At 52.4% G+C, this 22,670-nt stretch overlaps 1 protein-coding gene across 1 annotated transcript in view; it reads right to left on the reverse strand.

Annotated features, from left to right (window-relative positions):
• SKI (SKI proto-oncogene) overlaps positions 1–22,670 on the reverse strand; it is a 188,866-nt gene that overhangs the window by 153,139 nt on the left and 13,057 nt on the right. Inside the window, exons 2-3 of the mRNA XM_038747310.1 lie at positions 6,874–7,337; positions 5,996–6,784 (exon numbers count right to left, since the gene is read on the reverse strand). Coding sequence (XP_038603238.1) covers positions 5,996–6,784; positions 6,874–7,337 — 1,253 coding nt within the window. The remainder of the gene's footprint in view (positions 1–5,995; positions 6,785–6,873; positions 7,338–22,670) is intronic.

Consider the following 22,670-nt stretch of genomic DNA (forward strand, 5'->3'; position numbering starts at 1 on the left):
ATGGATTCCCCAGATGGTTGAGGGATCATCTGAGGGCCAATGAGTCCCGCTGAGAATAAGCTCAAAGTTTGAATTTTAATAGGATTTTGCAATTCCCCAGGTGGCGTCCTGTGCCTTCCGCTTGGCTTCGCAGGGCTGGCTCCTGAGGCCAGGTCTCAGGAGGAGAGGAGAGGAGATAGACACACACACACACAAAAAAAAAAAACCCACAGCCTCTGGAGCTCTGGTCCAGCCAGCTAGCAGTGGAGAGAAATCCCAGAGCGGGGAAAATGGGCCTTCCTGTTAGACTGACAGCACTGAATGACCTACAAATTCCTGGGTCCAGAAGAGGAAGTGGCCAGGCGGTTGAACGCAGGCCAGGATTCTGAGGGTAGGTCTCCCCCACGTGTCAAACCCCGGTGGCAGGTAGGAGACCAAGAGCCACCAATAGCCAGGGCTCTCGGATTTCCAGGGATCAAATGTTTCCAAACCTTGCCCACCCATTTGTACCAGCAGGGATTCTCCAGCACAATAAAAGCCTGGAGGGAGAGAGAAACAGAGAAGGAGGGAGAGAGGGAGAGAGAAGAAGAGGGGGGAGTGTGGCAGGGAGGGAGGAAGGGAGAGGAGAAGGGAGCGCAAGATGGAGAGGAGGGAGAGAGACGGAGAGGAGGAGGGACAGAAATGGAGGGAAAGAGGGAGAGAAAGTGTTTTTTCAACCAAAACTTCATGCCCTCAACTGGAGGGGCACGTCCCGGGTTTGGGGGGTGGGCCGCAAGTTTACTTCCATTTTGGGCTCCCGCCACTTCCCTCAGATCTCTCTGAAGTCACCTGAGGCCTAAAATGGCTTAACACAGTGCTCGGCACACAGTAGGCACTCAGTAAACGCTATCAATTGAGGAAGACACCTTGCTACCAGACAGCTTAAATACAGGGCCCGCCCCCTCCTCCAGCCCACCACCCTCCACTGCCCAAGCGGCTTTTTCTTTTCGTCTTTCGTTTAATCCCAAGGCCTCATGACATCACTTAGGCAACTCAATTTGTGGCCCTAGAAAAATTGCCATCGCTTGCCCTATTCAGAGATACCTTCACGAAATACCAAAGGATTTTAACTTCACTTCCATTTCACTTCCAGAGCGCAAGTTCTGGAGAAATGAAGAGATGTTTGTAGGCCCAAAGCTGCCCCTAGAGAGACTACAAGAATGTGTTCCCCTCTTTGGCGGGAGAATGGGTTGAACCAAATAGTTCTGTTGTCCATTTTCTCAGTTTCAATTAATTGCTGCAGGATCACGGGAATCATCGCCAACATTCCTCTTAGCGATCTCGGCAGCGCACCTGGCCAGAGGCAAAAGCCACTCCCGTTGAGAAAGGAGCACGTTTTGGCAGTAGAGAACAAGGAATGGCAATGGGAAGCAAGGTGTGCTCATTAGCACACAAGTACCCAGAAAGCACTTTCAATGCACTCCAATTCCCAGAAATGCTGGGTGCTCTGCTATAGGAGGGGCACCCTGAAAAATTGTGACAAGCTGAGGTACTTTCACTGGCGGGGGGGGAGGGGGGTTAATTTCCCCTCTCTCAGAATAACTTGTTAAAATATTCACAGGTGAAGTAAAAAGGAACGACTTTATCAAAGAGGAAGGAAAAAAAAAGTGGGTGGGAGGAGAGGAAAGGGTCAGCGATGGAATGTTCCCATTATGATAAACTGCAGGAGCACAGTCTAAAAAGTTAAAAAAAAAAAAAAAGGCTCGCACGCAGTCCCTAGAAAAATGTGGTGCTCTGCCACCCCTGTTTGAACACTCCAGGCTTCGAGCAAGCCTGCCTGCTGGGGAGAGTGACGTTGAACCCATGGCACAGGAAGGCAGAGCTGTCCCGGGACTCGGAAGAGAACACTCCCACGCTGCATTGCTGTGTTCCAGACCCAGTGGAAAAAAGGCAGGGGGGGAGAAGGGAGGGAGTGGGGAAGTAGTCCTTTGGAAGAAATAGGGGCCGTGCACAAGCGCGCACATACACACACCTCCCGCCCAAAAGAGCTGAAGAAACGGATTGAGACCTTGGTAAAGATGAGTCAGAAGAAAGAGAACCTGGTAAAATGATGGGGAAGCTGGAAGCCTAACGAGGGAAAACTAAGTCAATCGCCAATATGCGTTGGAAATAGAAATAATGCTGGGTCCTCTCCCACCCCAAGAAAGGGGAGCGTGGAGCGGAAGTTTGGAAAAGAGCAGCAGGGGAGAGCGGGCTAGGAGAGTTGGAAATGTGAAGGAGAAGAAATGACTCAAAGAAAATATACATGGCAGTGGTCCAGGAAGAGGGTGAGGAGAGGAAAAGGGCGGCTAGAGAGATTGCATTCGAAAGAAAACTTCTCTTTAAGAACATTCAAGTGCACACATGTAAGCGACAGTCAGGCCAGTGAGGCTTCTGCTGCTGCCCTTGCGGCGTCATCCAGACACAGCTCGGCACGGCAACCTATGTGGCTTTAACCGATTGTGTCCTGCTCAGGACTCCCAACTCATACCACAACCCTAGACCAAACCAACGCCGGTGAGAAAAAAAATACCACAAACACACATTCAACCCACATTCAGACAAATATGCGAGACACACCACACCCCTCCACTCACACAGATCCTCCTCTCACACTGTGCTCACTGACCTCAAATTTTCTCCCAATATTATTTGCCTCTGGCCACAGTCTGGCAGCATTACAGTCGATTTAAATAGATCCGCAATTAGCTGGAAACACTGCCTCAATATCTGAGAGAGACAGCCTTCCCTTACTCTAATCCGTTAGTTAAAATGTTCCCTAAATGCTCCAGCCCACCACGCCAAGAGAAGGATTAAAGGCTTTCTTTTTCAAGATTGGGGCAGATTTCAGAAAACTGTGACAAGCTCAATTCTTGAAGCCTACCCAGCCCGTTTCTGAAGCGACAGACGGAAAGAGTGCGGGGCTGCTCCGAAGTCTTCATCACAAACTTCCCGGCGGTGAAGTAAGCCCTTTTTCTCATCCCCAATCATATCGACGGTCAATTTTCTCGCCCCTCTCTCTCCTCCTCCTCCTCCCTATCACTCTCAGAGATGCACACTCACACGGGACGATCTAAACCTGCTACCTTCGCCGTGATTACCAAAGGAGTAGACAAGCCATTAAAAACGCATCCACCTCCATCCGTAAGAGATAATGGGCCTCATTACAGCAGCCCTTCCACAATGGTTCTGACACTCAACCCAGGAAAATCCCAGGCACGCAGGGGTGGAGGAGCTTATTCACTGATTTTTTTTTTCTTCTTCTTGGAAAAAAAGTTTGAGGCAAAGGTTGACTTTCTTAGGCATCCCAATGAGAGCTGGGTCAAGGCAACGTTCTGTGTGTATATATGTATACCTGTATATATGTATATATGGTTGTACATATTTATTACTCTATTTATTTATTTATTTTACTTGTACATTTCTATCCTATTTATTTTATGCTGTTGGTATGTTTGGTTCTGTTCTCTGTCTCCCCCTTTTAGACTGTGAGCCCACTGTTGGGTAGGGACTGTCTCTATGTGTTGCCAATTTGTACTTCCCAAGCGCCAAGAACCAAGAAGGGCGCTTTAGAGGGAAAGTTACCAAAAAAATCCTTGGGGGGGAAGTGGGAAGGGGGCATTGAAGAGTAAAGGAGAATCTCCACGGGGAGGTTTTAACTATCTGCCAAAACCTGGGTCTCCTCCCACCCCACAAAATAAATCCCACTCCTCAGCACCCAGAGGAAGTAGTCTGGATTCTTTTCTGGATTTGAAGAACGGTGGGAGGCTCTGGTGTGTCATCCCTTTCTGGATTTGCAGAACGGAGGTCGGGAATGAAATCATCTGGGCCCAAACCCAATTACCCCATCGGCTGGCCAGACGTCCTCGGGGGCCCGGCAGCCCGAGGAGCCGGTGGCATCGGAGGCCGTGGATTAGGCCGGTTGCCAGGTGCCAAGCAGACCTCTGCCCTCACGGAGGACTGTAGGATCCACATCTTGGCAGACAGACAGGGCAGACTAATAGGGCCCAGGGCTGGGGGAGGCCGGAGTCGTTCAGTCTGGCTCCTCTCCCGGCTCCCTCCTAACCCTTGCTCGCCCTTGCTCGGGATCTGCTTCCTCGTTTCTGCGGATGGGACAGAAACTGGGCGATCTGGAGGGAGGGGGGGCGGATTTTTTTTTTTTTTTAGCATCCTTCTAAACTTCAAAGACGCTCGGGTCAAACGGGAAGAGCCCAACTCCGGCAGGACCGGGTATCCTACCCGTCCTAGTGGTCCCCCAGACGGATTCACTTGGGTATACCATAATCCCACCTACAGAGCAAGTCTGGAGTTGGGGGGTCAGTCGCTGCGGGGCACGGCTAAACACACTTAATTTCCTCGATCAAAACGCGTATAAAGAAGAAAGAGGAAATAAAGGATAAAAGATGCACCGCTTTGCAAAGGATCGGTCTGGTTTTCTGGCTCAATTTGGAGGAGGTTCGCTTTCTCCCCCGGGGCCTCTCGCCTATCTTAGCAAATGCCACGTGCGATGGGGGGTACCATTCGGAGCCCCCCGTCGCCCGACTCTCCGGCGTCATCGGGAGGTGGTGGGCACCGGTCAAACGGAGGACTATGACCAGACAGACTTTTCTGCGGGGAGGAGAGAGCCTCCCCCCACTCCCCAGTCCCTCGGCGCTCTGCAGGGCAACGGCCTCGCCTCTGGCTGGCAAGGGGATGCCCGACTTGACCCTAGAGAGGGTCAAGAAGCGGGTCAGAGGCTTAAGGGCCCACGGAGGGGCGACCCGACCGGCCCTTCTTTTCGGCTCAACACCCTGCCCCTTTCCGTCTGCCTTCTGTTTTCCTCCTGCCAAGTCCCTACTCCTCCTCTCCCTTCCTTCAATCCATCCATCCATCCACCCGTCGGTCAACGGTACTTGTTGAGCGCCTCCCAGACTAGGCGGGCGGGAGAGTAGAAACGACAGACACTTTCTCTGCTGCCAACGAGCCGAAAGTCCACACACCGACGCACAGACGGACTGATGCGGGCCAAGGGGCAGGGGAGGGGGGAAAAGAAAAAAAAAGGAAGAGCGTCTCCCCAACAGACATTTCTCGGCTGTGAGCCCACTGCTGGGTAGGGACTGTCTCTATATGTTGCCAATCTGTACTTCCCAAGCGCTTGGTACAGTGCTCCGCACATAGTAAGCGCTCACTAAATCTCCCCAACAGACATTTCTCGGCACATTCCTTTTAGACTGTGAGCCCACTGTTGGGTGGGGACTGTCTCTGTATGTTCCCAAGCGCTTAGTGCAGTGCTCTGCACATAGTAAGCGCTCAATCAATCAATCAATCAATCGTATTTATTGAGCGCTTACTATGTGCAGAGCACTGTACTAAGCGCTTGGGAAGTACAAACTGGCAACACACAGAGACAGTCCCTACCCAACAGTGGGCTCACAGTCTAAAAGGGGGAGACAGAGAACAGAACCAAACATACCAACAGAATAAAATAAATAGGATAGAAATGTACAAGTAAAATAAATAAATAAATAGAGTAATAAATATGTACAACCATATATACATATACACAGGTACTGTGGGGAAGGGAAGGAGGTAAGATGGGGGGATGGAGAGAGAGACGAGGGGGTTCTGTTCTCTGTCTCCCCCTTTTAGACTGTGAGCCCACTGTTGGGTAGGGACTGTCTCTATGTGATGCCAATTGGTACTTCCCAAGCGCTTAGTACAGTGCTCTGCACATAGTAAGCGCTCAATAAATACGACTGATTGATTGATTGAGAGGAGGGAAGGGGCTCAGTCTGGGAAGGCCTCCTGGAGGAGGTGAGCTCTCAGCAGGGCCTTGAAGGGAGGGAGAGAGCTAGCTTGGCGGAGGGGCAGAGGGAGCAGGGCATTCGTGGGCCGGGGGTCGACGGCGGGACAGGCGAGATTCAGTCAACTCACTAAATACGATTGATGATTGATTGATTGATTGATTGATTGAAACGGGTCGGGCGCGTCCAAGGTCCGGGGAAGGGGCCTCACTCACCCTGGGCGCTTTCCTCTTGTATCTGTTGCCGTAGTCGAACTTCTCCTTGACGTCGTCCAGGCAGCGGCCGAGCCTGGCCTTCTCCTCCTTGCCGGTGTAATCCTGTCCGAGGAGGATGTAGGCCCTCCAGTTGGCCGAGTCGAAGCCCCAGTGGCAGGTCCTGTTCTCCAGGGCCTTGTGCGAGTGGACGACGAACTTGTGCGGGGGGTACATGAGCCGGCAGTCGAGGCACTGGATGCAGGCGGCGCCGGGGTGGCCGTAGAGCTCGGGCACCAGGAGCCCCTTGCACTTGCCGAAGCACTCGTGGTAGACCCTGAAGCTCTTCTCGGTCAGCTCCAGGTCCAGGGCGTGGGCGTGGGCGTGGGCGTTGGCGGCGGGCCCGGGGAACTCCTTCTTGCAGCGGGGCGGGTAGTGGCCCCCGTAGAGCAGGGCGTTGCACAGCCGCTCGGCGTCCGTCTTGGTGATGAGCCCGCAGGACGGCGCCGAGAAGGGCAGGATGCCCATGACTTTGAGGATCTCCAGCTGGTCCGCCGTGCAGCGCGAGCAGTACACGTGCAGCTCGTCGCACACCGCGTTGATCTGCTGCAGCGAGAAGTCCCGCAGCACCGAGTTGAGGATCTGCGGCAGGCACAGCCGCTTCTCCCCGCCCACCACGAAGCAGGAGATGGTCTCGCCCTCCAGGACCGTCTCGCAGCGCTCCGTCGACCGGTCCGACGGCATGAAGAAGGGGCCCGGCATCACGGGCGCCGGCGGCTGGATGGCGGGCAGGTGCAGGACCGGCGGCGGGGGAGGAGGGGGGGGGAGGCGGCGGTGGGGGGGGGAGGAGGAGGAGGAGGGGGAGGCGGCTGCTGCTGCTGCTGCTGCTGCTGCTCGGAGGCCGCCGCCGCCGCCGCCGCCTGCACGGCCGGGTCCTTGGCGCCCTCCTTCTTGTACATCTCCTGCGCCCAGCGCGCCGAGAAGGCGGCCGGCCCGCCCAGGGAGCTCATGGAGCTCAGGTGGAATTGCTCCAGAGTCTTCTGCAGCCCCGGGTGCGGCTGGAAGCCGGTCCGGCTCCCCCCGCCCGCCGCCGCCGCCGCCGCCGCCGTCTCCATGGTGCGGCCCGGCTCCGCGCCCCGCTCTCGCCCTCCGCCTCCGCCGCCCCGACCCCCGCGGCGGCGCCCGCGGCCCCGGCCCCGACCCACCCCGGCTCCCGGCGTCCGGGGGCCCGGCCCCGGCTCCCCGCAAATCACGGCGCCCGCCTCGCCCCGGGCCGGGCGGAAGGGGTAGGGCGGCGGCGGCGGCGGCGGCGGCGGCGGGGGCGCCGGGTAGGGGTCCCGCCGCGGGGCTCCGGCTCCGGCTCCGGCTCCGGTCGCCGCATCCACGCGCCCCCCGCCCCGCCCGCCGGGCCCCGCCGCCCCCGCCGCCGCCGCCCGCCCCCCGCGCGCCCCCCGCGCTCTAGGCGCGGGGCATGCCCCGCCGCGCGCCGACAACGCCAACGCCAACGCTTGCGGGGCCGGCGGCGGGGCCGGCGCGCGGGCAGGTGCCGGGGCGGCGGCGGCGGCGCGGAGCGGGAGGAGGGGGCGGGGGGGCTCCGCGCCCCGTCTCCCCCGCAACGCCCGGGTCCCGCGCCTCTCCCGTCCGCCCCCTCCTCCCCGGCTCGCCCCACTCTTTCTGCCCGCCGGCCCCGGCCCCGGCGGTCGGCGGTCGGCGGTCAGTGGCGGCTCAGTGCGCGTCGCGGGCCTGCGGCCGGCCGGCGCACATCCTCCCGGCTCCTCGCTCCGCCACGGACTGAGCGGCGCCGACCCAGACACACACACACACGCACACACACAGACACACACAGACAGACAGCGCCGCCCGGAGCGCCCCCCCCCCGCGCCCGCGCCCGGGACACGCCCCCTTCTCCCAGGCCACGCCCCCTCGCCCGGGCCGCGCCCGCGACACGCCCCCCTGATCCCAGGCCACGCCCACTCTCTCGGGCCACGCCCCCTCCCGCGCCCGCGCGCTGTTTGTTGGTGTCCGCCTCGCGGCCAAGAATGTGACCAACTCCCCAGGCCGGGCTCTTCCAGGAACAGGCGCTCCGCCCTCCCCCCCCTCCCGCCGCGGGACGCCCAGACGCGCGCGCGCAACGCTCACACACACACACACACACACATACACACACACACGCCCCCCCAACTCCCCGCCGCGAGACGCCCAGACGCGCGCGCGCTCGCGCAACGGTCACACACACACACACACACACACACACACAGCACGGACACACAACACACACGCCCCCCCCAACTCCCCACCGCGGGACGCCCAGACGCGCGCGCGGTCGCGCAACGGTCACACACACACCACACGGACACACAACACACATACACACACGCCCCCCCCCCCCACTCCCCGCCGCGGGACGCCCAGACGCGCGCGCAACGGTCACACACACACAACCCCCCCAACTCATCATCATCATCAATCATCATCAATCGTATTTATTGGGCGTTTACTGTGTGCAGAGCACTGTACTAAGCGCTTGGGAAGGACAAATTGGCAACATCTAGAGACGGTCCCTACCCAACAGCGGGCTCACAGTCTAAAAGGGGGAGACAGAGAACAAATCCAAACATACTAACAAAATAAAATAAATAAATAAAATAAAATAAACTCCCCGCCGCGGGACGCCCAGACGCGCGCGCAACGGTCACACACACACACACACACACAACACGGACACACAACACACACACACACACGCCCCCCAACTCCCCGCCGCGGGACGCCCAGACGCGCGCGCAACGCTCACACACACACACACAACACGGACACACAACACACACACACACGGCCCCCCCCCAACTCCCCGCCGCGGGACGCCCAGACGCGCGTGCGCGCGCAACGGTCACACACGGACACACAACACGGACACACAACACACACACACACACACACACACCCCCAACTCCCCGCCGCGGGACGCCCAGACGCGCGTGCGCGCGCAACGGTCACACACACAACACGGACACACAACACACACACACACGCCCCCCCCCAACTCCCCGCCGCGGGACGCCCAGACGCGCGTGCGCACGCAACGGTCACACACACACACACAACACGGACACACAACACGGACACACACAACACGGACATACAACACACAACACACACAACACGGACACACAACACACACAACACGGACACACAACACCCACACACGCCTCCCTCCCCCAACTCCCGGCCGCGGGACGCCCAGGTGCGCGCGCAACGGTCACACACACACAACACGGACACACAACACACAACACGGACACACAACACACACACGCCCCCCCCCCTCCCCCCCCCACCCCAACTCCCCGCCACTGCTTCTCCTCAGGGCCCCACTTCCCGCTGGAGGAGACGACACAAGGCCAGGACGGGAACACACACACACACACACACACCCCAAAGTCACCCCACGCACCCCTCAACAAACACACACCGTTCATTCATTCATTCATTCAATCGTATTTATTGAGCGCTTACTGTGTGCAGAGCACTGGACTAAGCGCTTGGGAAGGCCAAGTTGGCAACAGGTAGAGACGGTCCCTACCCAACGGTGGGCTCACGGTCTAGAAGACTGTATTTATTCATTCATTCAATCGTATTTATTGGGCGCTTACTGTGTGCAGAGCACTGGACTAAGCGCTTGGGAAGGCCAAGTTGGCAACATAGAGAGCCGGTCCCTACCCAACGGTGGGCTCCCGGTCTAGAAGACTGCATTTATTCAGTCATTCCATCGTATTTATTGAGCGCTTCCCGGGTGCAGGGCACTGTGCTAAGCGCTTGGGAAGCTCCGCGCCGCTTCTCCCTCAAGGGCCCGGCTCCTGCTGGGGGGTTGTGGGGGAAACAGTCAATCAATCAATCGTATTTATTGAGCGCTTACTGTGTGCAGAGCACTGGACTAAGCGTTTGGGAAGTACAAGTTGGCAACATATAGAGACAGTCCCTACCCAACAGTGGGCTCACAGTCTAAAAGGGGGGTCTAAAAGGGGGGGAACAAGGCCAGGACGGACCCACACACACACACACACACACACACACACACACATACACACACTCCCCAAGTGAGCGTTCAGCTTGTACCCCGCAACACACATCAACTGCACTCCTCAGGGCCCGGCTTCCTGCGGGGGTGTGTGGAGGAAACAAGGCCAGGGCGGGGACACACACACACACACACACCCCAACTCCACACCACTTCTTCCTCAAGGACCCCCCCCCCTCCTGCTGGGGGGTTGTGGAGGAAACACACAAACACACACATGCACACGCCCAAAGTCACCACACACACCCCGCAACACACACCCACTCCACTCCTCAGGGCCCCCGCTTCCTGCTGGGAGTTACGGAGGAAATAAGGCCAGGTGGGACACACATATGCACCCCCAAAAGTCAATCAATCAATCAATCGTATTTATTGAGCGCTTACTATGTGCAGAGCACTGTACTAAGCGCTTGGGAAGTACAAATTGGCAACACATAGAGACAGTCCCTACCCAACAGTGGGCTCACAGTCTAAAAGGGGGAGACAGAGAACAGAACCAAACATACCAACGAAATAAAATAAATAGGATAGAAATGTACAAGTAAAATAAATAAATAAATAAATAAATAAATAAATAAATAGAGTAATAAATATGTACAACCTATATATACATATATACAAGTCACCGCGGGTACCCCGCTACACACACCAACTCCATGCCAATTCCTCTTCAGGGCCCCGCTTCCTGCTGGGGGTTGTGGAGGAAACAAGGCCAGGATGGACACGGACAGAAACACACACCCCAAAAGTCACCGCATGCACCCCCACAACACACACCCACTCCACTCCTCAGGGCCCCGCTTCCTGCTAGGAGTTAGGGAGGAAATAAGGCCAGAAGGGACACGCGCGCACACACACACACACACACACACACACACACACACAAAAGTCACTGCAGGTACCCCGCTACACACACCAACTCCATAACTCCATGCCAATTCCTCCTCGGGGGCCCCCCTCCTGCTGGGGGGTTGTGGAGGAAACACACAAACACACACATGCACACGCCCAAAGTCACCACACACACCCCGCAACACACACCAACTCCACTCCTCAGGGCCCCGCTTCCTGCTGGGAGTTATGGAGGAAATAAGGCCAGGAGGGACACGGACACACACACACATACACACACCTCCCCCCCAAAAAGTCACCGCATGTACCCCACTACACACACCAACTCCATGCCAATTCCTCCTCAGGGCCCCGCTTCCTGCTTGGGGTTGTGGAGGAAACAAGGCTAGGATGGACAAGGACTGAAACACACACACACACACACACACACACACACCACGAAAGTCACCGCATGCACCCCGCAACACACACCCACTCCACTCCTCAGGGCCCTGCTTCTTGCTGGGGGTTGTGGAGGAAACAAGGCCAGGGCTCACACACACACACACACACACACACACACACACACACACACAGAGAGAAAGGCACAGCACGCACCGGACAACACACACCAACGCCACACATCCCACCCTCGAACCTCTGTCTGAAATGCTCCCCGCCCCACACAACTCCTACCTAGCACCACAAGCAACAATCAGCCTGAAATAATCCCTGCCCCAAACCTCACAGCTCACAAAAGACGCAAGTTCACAGCTCACAAAAGACGCAAGTCCGCAGGCTCGAAAACAGTACTCTAGACCGTGAACGTGTTGTGGGAGGGAAATGTGTCTGTTTATTGTTGTGGTGTACTCTCCCAAGCGCTTAGGACAGGGCTGTGCACACAGTAAGCGCTCAATCCATACGATGTGAGCTCTTCGTAGGCAGGGATTGTCACTACAGCTGTAGTGTACTTTCCCAAGCGCTTAGGACAGTGCTCTGCACATAGTAAGCGCTTAATAAATATGATTGAATAAATGAATATTATTCCGTGTCTTACTGCTGCCCAGCCCCGCCATCCCCATGTCCAGACCCCGATGCCAACCACCAGCACCCAGACCTGGCCGGCCTGGCACGCTAAATACCCACTTGGGTAGGAGTTGAACCCAGAGCCGTGTACACCCCTTGGACGTAAAGGTCATTTGGGGGCAAAATTTACAGAAGCTGCACGACCTAGTGGAAAGTTCGCAGGCCTGGGTTCTAATCCCAGCTCTACCACTTGTCTGCTGTGTGACCTTGGGCAAGTCATTTGACTTTTCTGTGTCTCGGCTTCCTCATTCATTCAATCATATTGAGCGCTTACTGTGTGCAGAGCACTGTACTAAGCGCTTGGGAAGGACAAGTTGGCAACATATAGAGACAGTCCCTACCCAACAGTGGGCTCACAGGTCTGACGAGTGGAGGTTAAATGCCTCCTCTCCCTCCCTCTTAGACTGTGAGTCCCTTGTGGAACAGGGTCTGATGATCATGTCTCTATCCCAGTGCTCAGTACAGTGCTTGGCACAGAGTAAGCGCTAAACAAATACCACCCTTAGCATTGTTATCAGGTGACATCCCTGAAGCATATCCAGCAGGAGACCCCAGGCCTAATTTGAGGTTCTTCGGCCAAAGAAGGCCGGAGAGAGGGTGGCTACAGCACTGGTCTCTGAACAGCAAGCCAGACCTCAGCAGCACATCATCATCATCATCAAACGTATTTATTGAGCGCTTACTATGTGCAGAGCACTGTACTAAGCGCTTGGGAAGTACAAATTGGCAACATATAGAGACAGTCCCTACCCAACAGTGGGCATGCGTTGGGGTGCGGCTGGATGGGGGGTGAGCCCTGCCAAGGAGCCAACAGAGCGCCGAACCCAATTTCCAAACAAATTTACATTTTTTTAAAAAATCAAAAATAAATCCACCTCTCGTCCCTAAACTCCTTGAAGGCGGGGATCATATCTACCAATTCTATTGCATTGCACTCTCCCAAGTGCTTAGTACAGTGCTCTGCACACAGTCAGGGTCCAACAAATACCACCGATTGACTAGAGGAATGAACGGTGGCATTTGTTAAGCACTTACTAAGCACTGTTCTAAGCACTGGGGTAGATAGGAGCTAATCAGGCCGGACACAGTCCCTGTCCCATATGGGGCTCAATGTCTTAATCCCCATTATACACAAATTAACTGAGGCACAGAGACGTGAAGTGACTTGCCCAAGGTCACCCAGCAGACAGCGGTGGAGCTGGGATTAGAATCCAGGTCCTTCTGCCTGCCAAGCCCTTGCTCCTTCCCCTCAATGTCCTGCAGTCATTATATTTGCTTATTCTCGTCCTCCTGGGTGTCCTAAACCCCCAGGCCCAGGAAAGAAAAAGAGCGGGGCAGCCAGCAGTGATTCTATGGGCTGGGAACAGTGAAAGAGGAGCTGGTCTTTGGTGGGGGTGAGATACGCGTGGCTCAGTGGAAAGAGACTGGGCTTTGTATATATGTATATCCTGTATATATGTATATATGTTTGTACATATTTATTACTCTATTTATTTATTTTACTTGTACATATCTATTCTATTTATTTTATTTTGTTAATATGTTTGGCTTTGTTCTCTGTCTCCCCCTTCTAGACTGTGAGCCCACTGTTGGGTAGGGACTGTCTCTATATGTTGCCAACTTGTACTTCCCAAGTGCTTAGTACAGAGCTCTGCACACAGTAAGTGCTCAATAAATATGATTGATTGATTGGAGTCAGAGGTCATGGGTTTGAATCCCGGCTCTGCCAATTGTCAGCTGTGTGACTTTGGGCAAGTCACTTAACTTCTCTGGGCCTCAGTTACCTCATCTGTCAAATGGGGATTAAGACTGTGAGCCCCATGTGGGACAACCTGATCACCTTGTAACCTCCCCAGCGCTTAGAACAGTGCTCTGCACATAGCAAGTGCTTAATAAATGCCATTATATATATATATATATGCTATATATATATATGCCATATATATATACATATATATAATATATGTATACGAGCCGGATGGGGCTTGGTAGAGGGGTGACAGGTGGCAAAGAGCCAATGCATCAGAGACCCAATTTTGACATCTTGAAAAACTCTTAGGTTTTGCCAGAGACTCCCAGGTTTTGCTGGGAGGCTTAGACTTCCCTCCCCACTCAAATCCATTACATTGCCTCCTTCTTTCTCCTCTGTATGCCCGATTACTTATTCATGTTTTGTCCACTTTGGTTTTTATTGGTGATATCTAAGCACCTATGAATGTATCTGTGCTTTTATTCTTGTTCCTATTAACATTTGCAATGTTGACCTCCCTTCTTTCCCATTAGATTGTAAGTTATTTGAGGTCAAGGACCTTGCCTTCTGCTTTTAATGTATGTTCTCACACACCTAGTAAAATACTTTGAACACGGCTGACTCCCAAAACAGCGCTCCACACACAGTAGGTGTTCAGTATAGAGTCTCCACACTGAGTAGGTGCTCAGTACGGGGTCCTACACACAAAAGAGCTCTAAAGTGTTTTCCACACACAGTAGGAGTTCAGTACGGTGTCCTGTCCACAGAAGGCATTCAGTATAGTGCCGTGCACACTGTAGAGCTCAGTAAAGTGCCCGCACGCAGTAGGAGCTCAGTACATGTCTTGCACATGGCAGGGGCTCAGAATGGTACCCCCCACACACTAGGAGCATTTAGTTCAGTGCTCTACAAGCAGTAGGTACTGAACAAATCCTGATAATCATCAATCAATGGGGTCTTTTTTAAAAAAATGTTAATGGTATTTGTTAAGCACTATGTGCCAGGCACTGTACGGAGCACTGGGGTAGATACAAGTCAATCAGATTGAACACAGTCCCTGCCCCATAGACAGCTCGCGGTCTTAATCCCCATTTTACAGATGAGGTAACTGAGGCACAGAGGAATAATAATAATAATAATAATGATGGCATTTGTTAAGCGCTTACTATGTGCAAAGCACTGTTCTAAGCGCTGTAAAGTGAAATGACTTGCCCAAGGTCACACAGCAGACACAGGACTGAGCAGGCATTAGGTCCTTCTGACGCCCAGGCCATGCTCTATCCACTAGGCCACACTGCTTCTTAGTTTGTATCATCTACCCCAGCCCTTAGTACAGTGTCTGGCACATAGTAAGTGCTTAACAAATACCATGAAAAAGACAAAGGAGAAAAAAAAAAACTTCCCCTCCTTCTTCCAGTCCCTCCTCCCCAGACCCAAGAGACCAGATGCTGGGAAAAGGGTCGAAAGCCAAAATGGGAATGTGAGCACTGGGAATTCTTGGTCCTAACAGGCCTCCCTAGGGCAGAGAGGGAACGGGACGCCTGGAGGGCGGGAGGGTTTCTCCCGGCCAGAAAGTGAGGACCCGGATTTGAGGGGCCCAGCGGACGTGGCAGCATCCTGCGTCCCAGGCACAGCCGGGAACACGGAGCGATTCCCAGATGGATTGTCTGGAAGGCAGAGAGCTCTAGTCCAGACAGGAACATCCGACAGCCTTCCCATCCGGGAAATCGTGAAAGGATTCTGTCTCCCGGCTTCCCGCTGCTCCCGGCTTCCCAGGCCTGCAATGCGCCCCACAAATGAGAGCCACTCTCTCCCCAATCCAGCACTCCGCCGTTCCCCACATTCGACATTCCGAAACCCAGATCCCCCGCCCTTCGTTCTTGCTTTGTTTGATGGTTTAAAGCAACCAAAAAGGATCAAATATAGTTCTTCTCCTGGAGACTACAAAGAAAGCTTTTTAATTTTCCCGGTTGCTAGTTTCCCGGAGTGGATCTGGGGTGAGGGGTGAGGGATCAGATGTTCGCCTCAAAAGATCCAGCATCTTCTATTTCGAATTTGTCCCTGCCGATCACCTTTCAAATGAAGAAGTCAGAGGAAACAGGTTGTGATCAATTGGGGTTCTCGGGGTTCACCCAACAAATGGTAAGTGTTTTGTACATTGCTGGCTATAGATAAAACTCCTTCTCCTCAGAGGACCTCACCCAGTTGAGTTAGTTTAGTCTGGCCAGCCTCTGGTGAGAGGGGTGTTTTCTACTTTACAGGGGAAGAAATAGAGAGTTATATAAATCACCCAGGGTCACAACAGCAATAAAGAACCCAGGAGTCTGAGCTCCCTCCCAGTCTGGAGAACTGTTTTGTAATCTAGTTTCTTCCCCCTCCTCCGTCTTCCTTCCTTCCTCCCTCCTCTCCCAATGCCGCTCCCCCGACCTGTTTCTTTTACAAGGGTAAGGAATCGTAGGATACAATGACTGAAAACCCACCAGCCCCGTTTTTTCTGGGCTAGGAACACATTTATAAATACCACAGACTTGTAGCGGGTACATTTTGGCCGCAACAAGCCAAACCACAGTTAATTTTTATACGGTCTATCAGACCCCTCCATTCGTTGAAAAAAAAAGAAAACTCCAAAAAACCAACATCTCTAGCCTGTCTAGAATCAAGTACCTGATGGAAAATGGAAAACACACAGACCCACCACCCTTGGCGAACACACGAAGATGCACACAAATACGCACAAACACATGCACAGAATGCAATTCAAACACATACGCACAGAAGCGTCCCCACCCAAACACAAATGTCTATAAACCTCTTGTACACGTGCACACACTCCCCACATTAACACACACCTACATATGCCCCCTAGACAATCATGCATACACACACACAAACACACACACACACACGCCTACACAGACTCATCCAATCCTAAAAAGAGAAGCAGCATGGCCCTGTGGAAAGAACACAAACCTAGGAGTCAGAAGGACCTGAATTCTAGTTCTGGCTCCACCACTTGTCTGCGGTGTGACCTTGGGCTAATCGTTTCACTTTTCTGTGCCTCAGTTACCTCTTCTGTAAAATGGGGATTAAGACCAAACCTGCTGTGGGCAGGGAACTTGCCTACCAACTGTGGTTGTCTTGAATTCTCCCCTGAGCTCTCGGTTCAATGCTCGGCACACAGTAAGCACTCAATAAATACCATTGATGATGGTGATAATGATGTGGGGCGTGGACCGTGTCCAACCTGATTATCGTCCATCCATCCCAGTGCTTAGTACAGTGCCTGGAACAGAGTACGTGCTTAAAACAATACACATTCAGGCTTATGCAAGCAAGCACACATAAATTTACAAAACACACATGCACACAAAGTCACAAGCGCTTAGTACAGTGCTCTGCACACAGTAAGCACTCAATAAGCCCCCCCTCGTCCCCCCTCGATCCCCCCACATCTTACCTCCTTCCCTTCCCCACAGCACCTGTGTATATGTATATATTTGTACATATTTGTTACTCTATTTATTTACTTATTTATTTTACTTGTACATATCTATTCTATTTATTTTATTTTGTTAGTATGTTTGGTTTTGTTCTCTGTCTCCCCCTTTAGACTGTGAGCCCACTGTTGGGTAGGGACTGTCTCTATATGTTGCCAACTTGTACTTCCCAAGCGCTTAGTACAGTGCTCTGCACACAGTAAGCGCTCACTAAATACGATTGATGATGATGATGATGATGATGATAAATACGATTGACTGATTGATTGATATAAAGGCACATCTAACCCCTGGCCAAACATTCATACACAAAAGCATGAACCTCCATCCCTACAAGCCCCCAACACACACACACACACACACACACACACACACACACACACACACACACACACACCCCTACTCATTCATTCATTCAGTCATATTTATTGAGCGCTTACTGTGTGCAGAGCACTGTACTAAGCACTTGGGAGAGTACAAACAACAATAAACAGCACATTCTCTGTCCACAACGAACTTTCAGTCTAGATACCAACGCCCCCCCTCACTAGACACTCACATTATTATCATAGTGATAATAATGACTGTATTTATATTTGTTAAGTGCTTACTATGTACCAGGCACTGTACTAAGCACTGGGGTGGATACAAGCAAATCGAGTTGGACACAGTCCCTGTCCCACGTGGGGCTCAAAGTCTCAATCCCCATTTTACAGACGAAGTAACCAAAGCACGGAGAAGCGAAGTGACTTGCCCAAGGTCACACGGCAGACAAGTGGAGGAGCCGGGATTAGAACCCATGACCTTCTGAGTCCCAGGCCCGTGCCCTAGCCACTACACCATGCCGCTTCTCATAAGGGTTTTGAGGGTGGGAGGTGGAATGAGTAGCTAAGAGCTTAGGGAGTTGTGACTCAAGTGCGTGGGTGATGTAATAGGGAGGGAAATGGGCTTGGACGCAGAGGTCATGGGTTCTAATTCCGGCTCTGCCATTTGGGCAAATCACTTAACTTCTCTGTGCCTCAGTTCCCTCATCTGTAAAATGGGGATTAAGACTGTAAGCTCCACGTGGGGCAACCTGATTACCTTGTCTCTACCCCAGCGCTTAGAACAGTGCTTGGCACATAGTAAGCGCTTAACAAATGCCATCATTATTATTATTATTAGAATGGGGAGGTGAGTGATTAGCCAGGGAAGGCTTCCTGGAGGAGATTCGATTTTAATAGGGCTTTGAAAGATCAGGGACCCTGCGGTCTGTTCGGATATGAAGGGAGCAGGAGTTCCCAGGCAGGAGGGAGAGTGTGAGTGAGCAGGGGGTTGATGCAGAGAGAGACACGGAGAGGAGGTTGGTAATACAGGAGTGAAGCGCGTGGGCTGGGCTGTAGTGGGAGAAAAATGAAGGTAAGTAGTGGGGAGACAGTTGATTGAGTGCTTTAAAGGCGATGGTGAGGAGTTTCTGCTTGCTATGGAGCTGGAGAGGTAACCATGGGAGACACTTGAGGAGCGGGGAAACAACCGCAGAACGGTTTTGTTCAGAAACGATGGGGAGAGCAGGGGGAAGGTTGATAATGATCATAATAATAATAATGATGGCATTTGTTAAGCGTTGCTACGTGCCAAGCACTGTTCTAAGTGATGGGGGAGATACAAGGTAATCAGGTTGTCCCATGTGGGGCTCACAGTCTCCCTCCCCATTTTACAGATGAGGGAATTGAGGCACAGAGGCCTCCTCCCCATCCCCCCCCACCCTACCTCCTTCCCCTCCCCACAGCACCTGTATATATGTTTGTACAGATTTATTACTCTATTTATTTTACTTGTACATATTTACTATTCTATTTTGTTAATGATGCGCATTTAGCTTTAATTCTATTTGTTCTGACGACTTGACACCTGTCCACATGTTTTGTTTTGTTGTCCGTCTCCCCCTTCTAGACTGTGAGCCCGTTGTTGGGTAGGGACCGTCTCTATATGTTGCCGACTTGTACTTCCCAAGCGCTTGGTCCAGTGCTCTGCACACAGTAAGCGCTCAATAAATACGATTGAATGAATATTAAAATAAATTATAGCTATGTGCATAAGTGCTTGCTGGGGGAGAGAGGGGTGAATATCAAGTAAAATGGGGATTAAGACGGAGAGCCCCACGTGGGACATCCTGATCACCTTGCATCCTCCCCAGCGCTTAGAACAGTGCTTTGCACATAGTAAGCACTTAACAAATGCCATCATTATTATTAACAAGTGCTTAGAGGGTAGAGATACAAGTGCAAGGATGATACAGAAGGGAACAGGAGTTGGGGAAAGGAGGCCTTAGTCCTGGAGAAGGCCTCTGAGAGATGTGATTTTAATAAGGCTTTGAAGGTGGGAAGAGCAGTGGTCTGTCCTGTATGAAGGGGGAGGGAGCTCCAGGCCAGAGGGAGGATGTGGGCGAGGGGCAAGCAGTGAGACGGATGAGATTGAGAGACAACGACTAGGTTGGCGTTAGAGGAGAAAAGTGAGCAGCCTGGATTGAAGTAGGAAATCAAGAAGGTGAAATAGGAGGGCGTGAGCTGACTGAGTGCTAAAAAACCAATGGTAAGGCATTTCTGTTTGATGAGAGGTGGTTGGACAACCTCTGGAGGTCCTTGAGGAGTGGGGAGGTGCGGACTGAACTTTTTCTTTAGAAAAGTGATCTGGGCAATTGAATGAAGTATGGGCTAGAGTGGGGAGAGACAGGAGGCAGGGAGGTCAGCGAGGAGGCTGATGCAGTATTTAAAGTGGGATAGGACAAGTGCTTGGATCAGCATGGAAGCAGATGGAGAGGACAGGGCAGATTCTAGAGATACCGTGAAAGTAGAACTGACAGGATTTCATGACACTGAATATGTGGGAAGACAGGGTTTGGATGGGAAGATGAGGAGTTCTAGGCAAGTTCAGTTTGAGGAGTGGGTGGGACATCCAGGTAGAGATGTCCTGAAGGCAGGAGGAAATGTGAGACTGCAGAGGAGAGGTTTCTGGGCTGGAGTGGTAGATTTGGGAATCATCTGCGGAGCCTTGGGAGTGAATGAGTTCTCACAGGGAGTGGATGGAGATGGAGAATAGAAGGGAGACCCAGAACTGAGTCTTGAAGGACCCCCACAGTGAGAGGGGGGGAGGAAGAGGAGGAGCCCCTCTTCCCACCCCACAGCACTTACATACATATGTATATATCTATAATTCTATTTATTTATATTGATGCCTCTTTACTTGTTTTGATGTCTGTCTCCCCCCTCTTCTAGACTGTAAGCCCGGTGTAGGCAGGGATTGTCTCTATTGCTGAATTGTGCTTTCCAAGCACTTAGTACAGTGCTGTGCACACAGTAAGTGCTCAATAAGTATGATTGATTGAATGAATGAATGAAAGGAGAACTAGGAGAGGAAAATGTCAGTGAAGCCAAAGTTAGGTAATGTTTCCAGGAAAAGGGGATGGTTCACAGTGTCAGAGGTAGCGGAGAGTTCTAGGAGGATTAGGATGGATTGGGCAAGAAGGAGGTCATTGGTGACCTTAGAGAGGGCCATTTCTACCTGCTGTGTGACCTTGGGCAAGTCACTTAACTTTTCTGTGCCTTAGTTTCCACATCTGTAAAATGGGGATTCATTACTTGTTCTCCCTGGTACTTAGACTGTAAAACCCACGTGGGACAGGGGAATGTATTTTGATTTGATTATCTTGAATCTACCCCAGCGCTAGACATAGAGTAAGCACTTCACACATACAACAATAATATTATTATTATACATGCTAAGGAGAGTGTAAACAAATTCATAAGTACTACAGCTTGAGATGCCAGTGAGGCATTAATTTACAGGTGTTCTGGGAGCCCAAGGAAATAATGAGATTGCAAAGAAAGAAAGAGCGAGAGATAATGGAGCTGGAGTGGTTTAGTTTAGTAGAAAGAGCATGGATCCAGAAGTCAGAGGACCTGGGTTCTAATTCTGACTCTACCACTTGCCTGCTGTGTGACCTTGGGCAAGTGACTTTACTTCTCTATGCCTCTATTTCCTCTTATGTAAAATGGGAATTAAATACCTGTTCTCTCATTCTTAGTCTCCTTTGTGGGCTCCTCCTCCCCCTCCCATCCTCTTGCTGTAGGGGCTCCTCAAGAGTGAGTTCTTGGCCCCCATCTGTTCTCTATCTACACTTGCTCCCTTGGTGAACTCATTCACTCCCACGGTTTAACTATCATCTCTATGCTGATGAAACCCAAATCTACATCTCCGCCCCTGATCTCTCTCCCTCCCTCCAGGCTAGTATCTCCTCCTGCCTTCAGGACATCTCCATCTGGATGTCTGCCTGCCAGCTAACACTCAATATGTCCAAGACTGAACTCCTTATCTTCCCTCCCAAATCCTGTCCTCTCCCTGACTTTCCCATCACTGTAGATGGCACTACCATCCTTCCCGTCTCACAAGCCCGCAACCTTGGTGTGATACTTGACTTCGCTCTCTCTTGGTGTCATCCTCAACTCTGCTCTCTCGTTCACCCCTCACATCCAATCCGTCACCAAAACCTGCCCGTCTCACCTCCACAACATCGCCAAGATCCACCCTTTCATCTCCATCCAAACCACTACCTTGCTGGTTCAATCTCTCATCCTATCCCGACTGGATTACTGCATCAGCCTCCTCTCTGATCTCCCATCCTCTTGTCTCTTCCCACTTCAGTCTATACTTCATGCTGCTGCCTGGATTATCTTTGTATAGAAACGCTCTGGGCATGTCACTCCCCTCCTCAAAAATCTCCAGAGGTTGCCTGTCAATCTACACATAAAGCAAAAACTCCTCACTCTAGGCTTCAAAGCTCTCCATCACTTCTCCCCCTCCTACCTCACTTCCCTTCTCTCCTTCTCCAGCCCAGCCCGCACCCTCCGCTCCTCTGCCGCTAACCTCCTCACTGTGCTTCGTTCTCACCTGTCCCGCCATCGACTCCCAGCCCACTTATTTCCCCTGGCCTGGAATGCCCTCCCTCCACACATCTGCCAAACTAGCTCTCGTCCTCCCTTCAAAGCCCTACTGAGAGCTCACCTCCTCCAGGAGGCCTTTCCAGACTGAGCCCCCTCTTTCCTCTCCGCTCCCCATCCCCCCCCGCCCTACCTCCTTCCCCTCCCCACAGCACTTGTATATATTTGTACAGATTTATTACTCTATTTTACTTGTGCATATTTACTATTCTATTTATTTTATTACTGAAGTGCATATAGCTATAATTCTATTTATTCTGACGATTTTGAGACACCTGTCTACATGTTTTGTTTTGTTCTCTGTCTCCCCCTTCTAGACTGTGCACCCGTTGTTGAGTAGGGACCGTCTCTATATGTTGCTGACCGTGTACTCCCCGAGTGCTTAGTACAGTGTTCTGTACACAGTAAGCGCTCAATAAATACGGTTGAATGAATGAATGAATGACCTGATTACAGCTACTACAGCACTTACGACAGGGCT

This window comes from Tachyglossus aculeatus, chromosome 5 (genome assembly GCF_015852505.1).
Source record: "Tachyglossus aculeatus isolate mTacAcu1 chromosome 5, mTacAcu1.pri, whole genome shotgun sequence".
Lineage (NCBI taxonomy): Eukaryota > Metazoa > Chordata > Mammalia > Monotremata > Tachyglossidae > Tachyglossus > Tachyglossus aculeatus.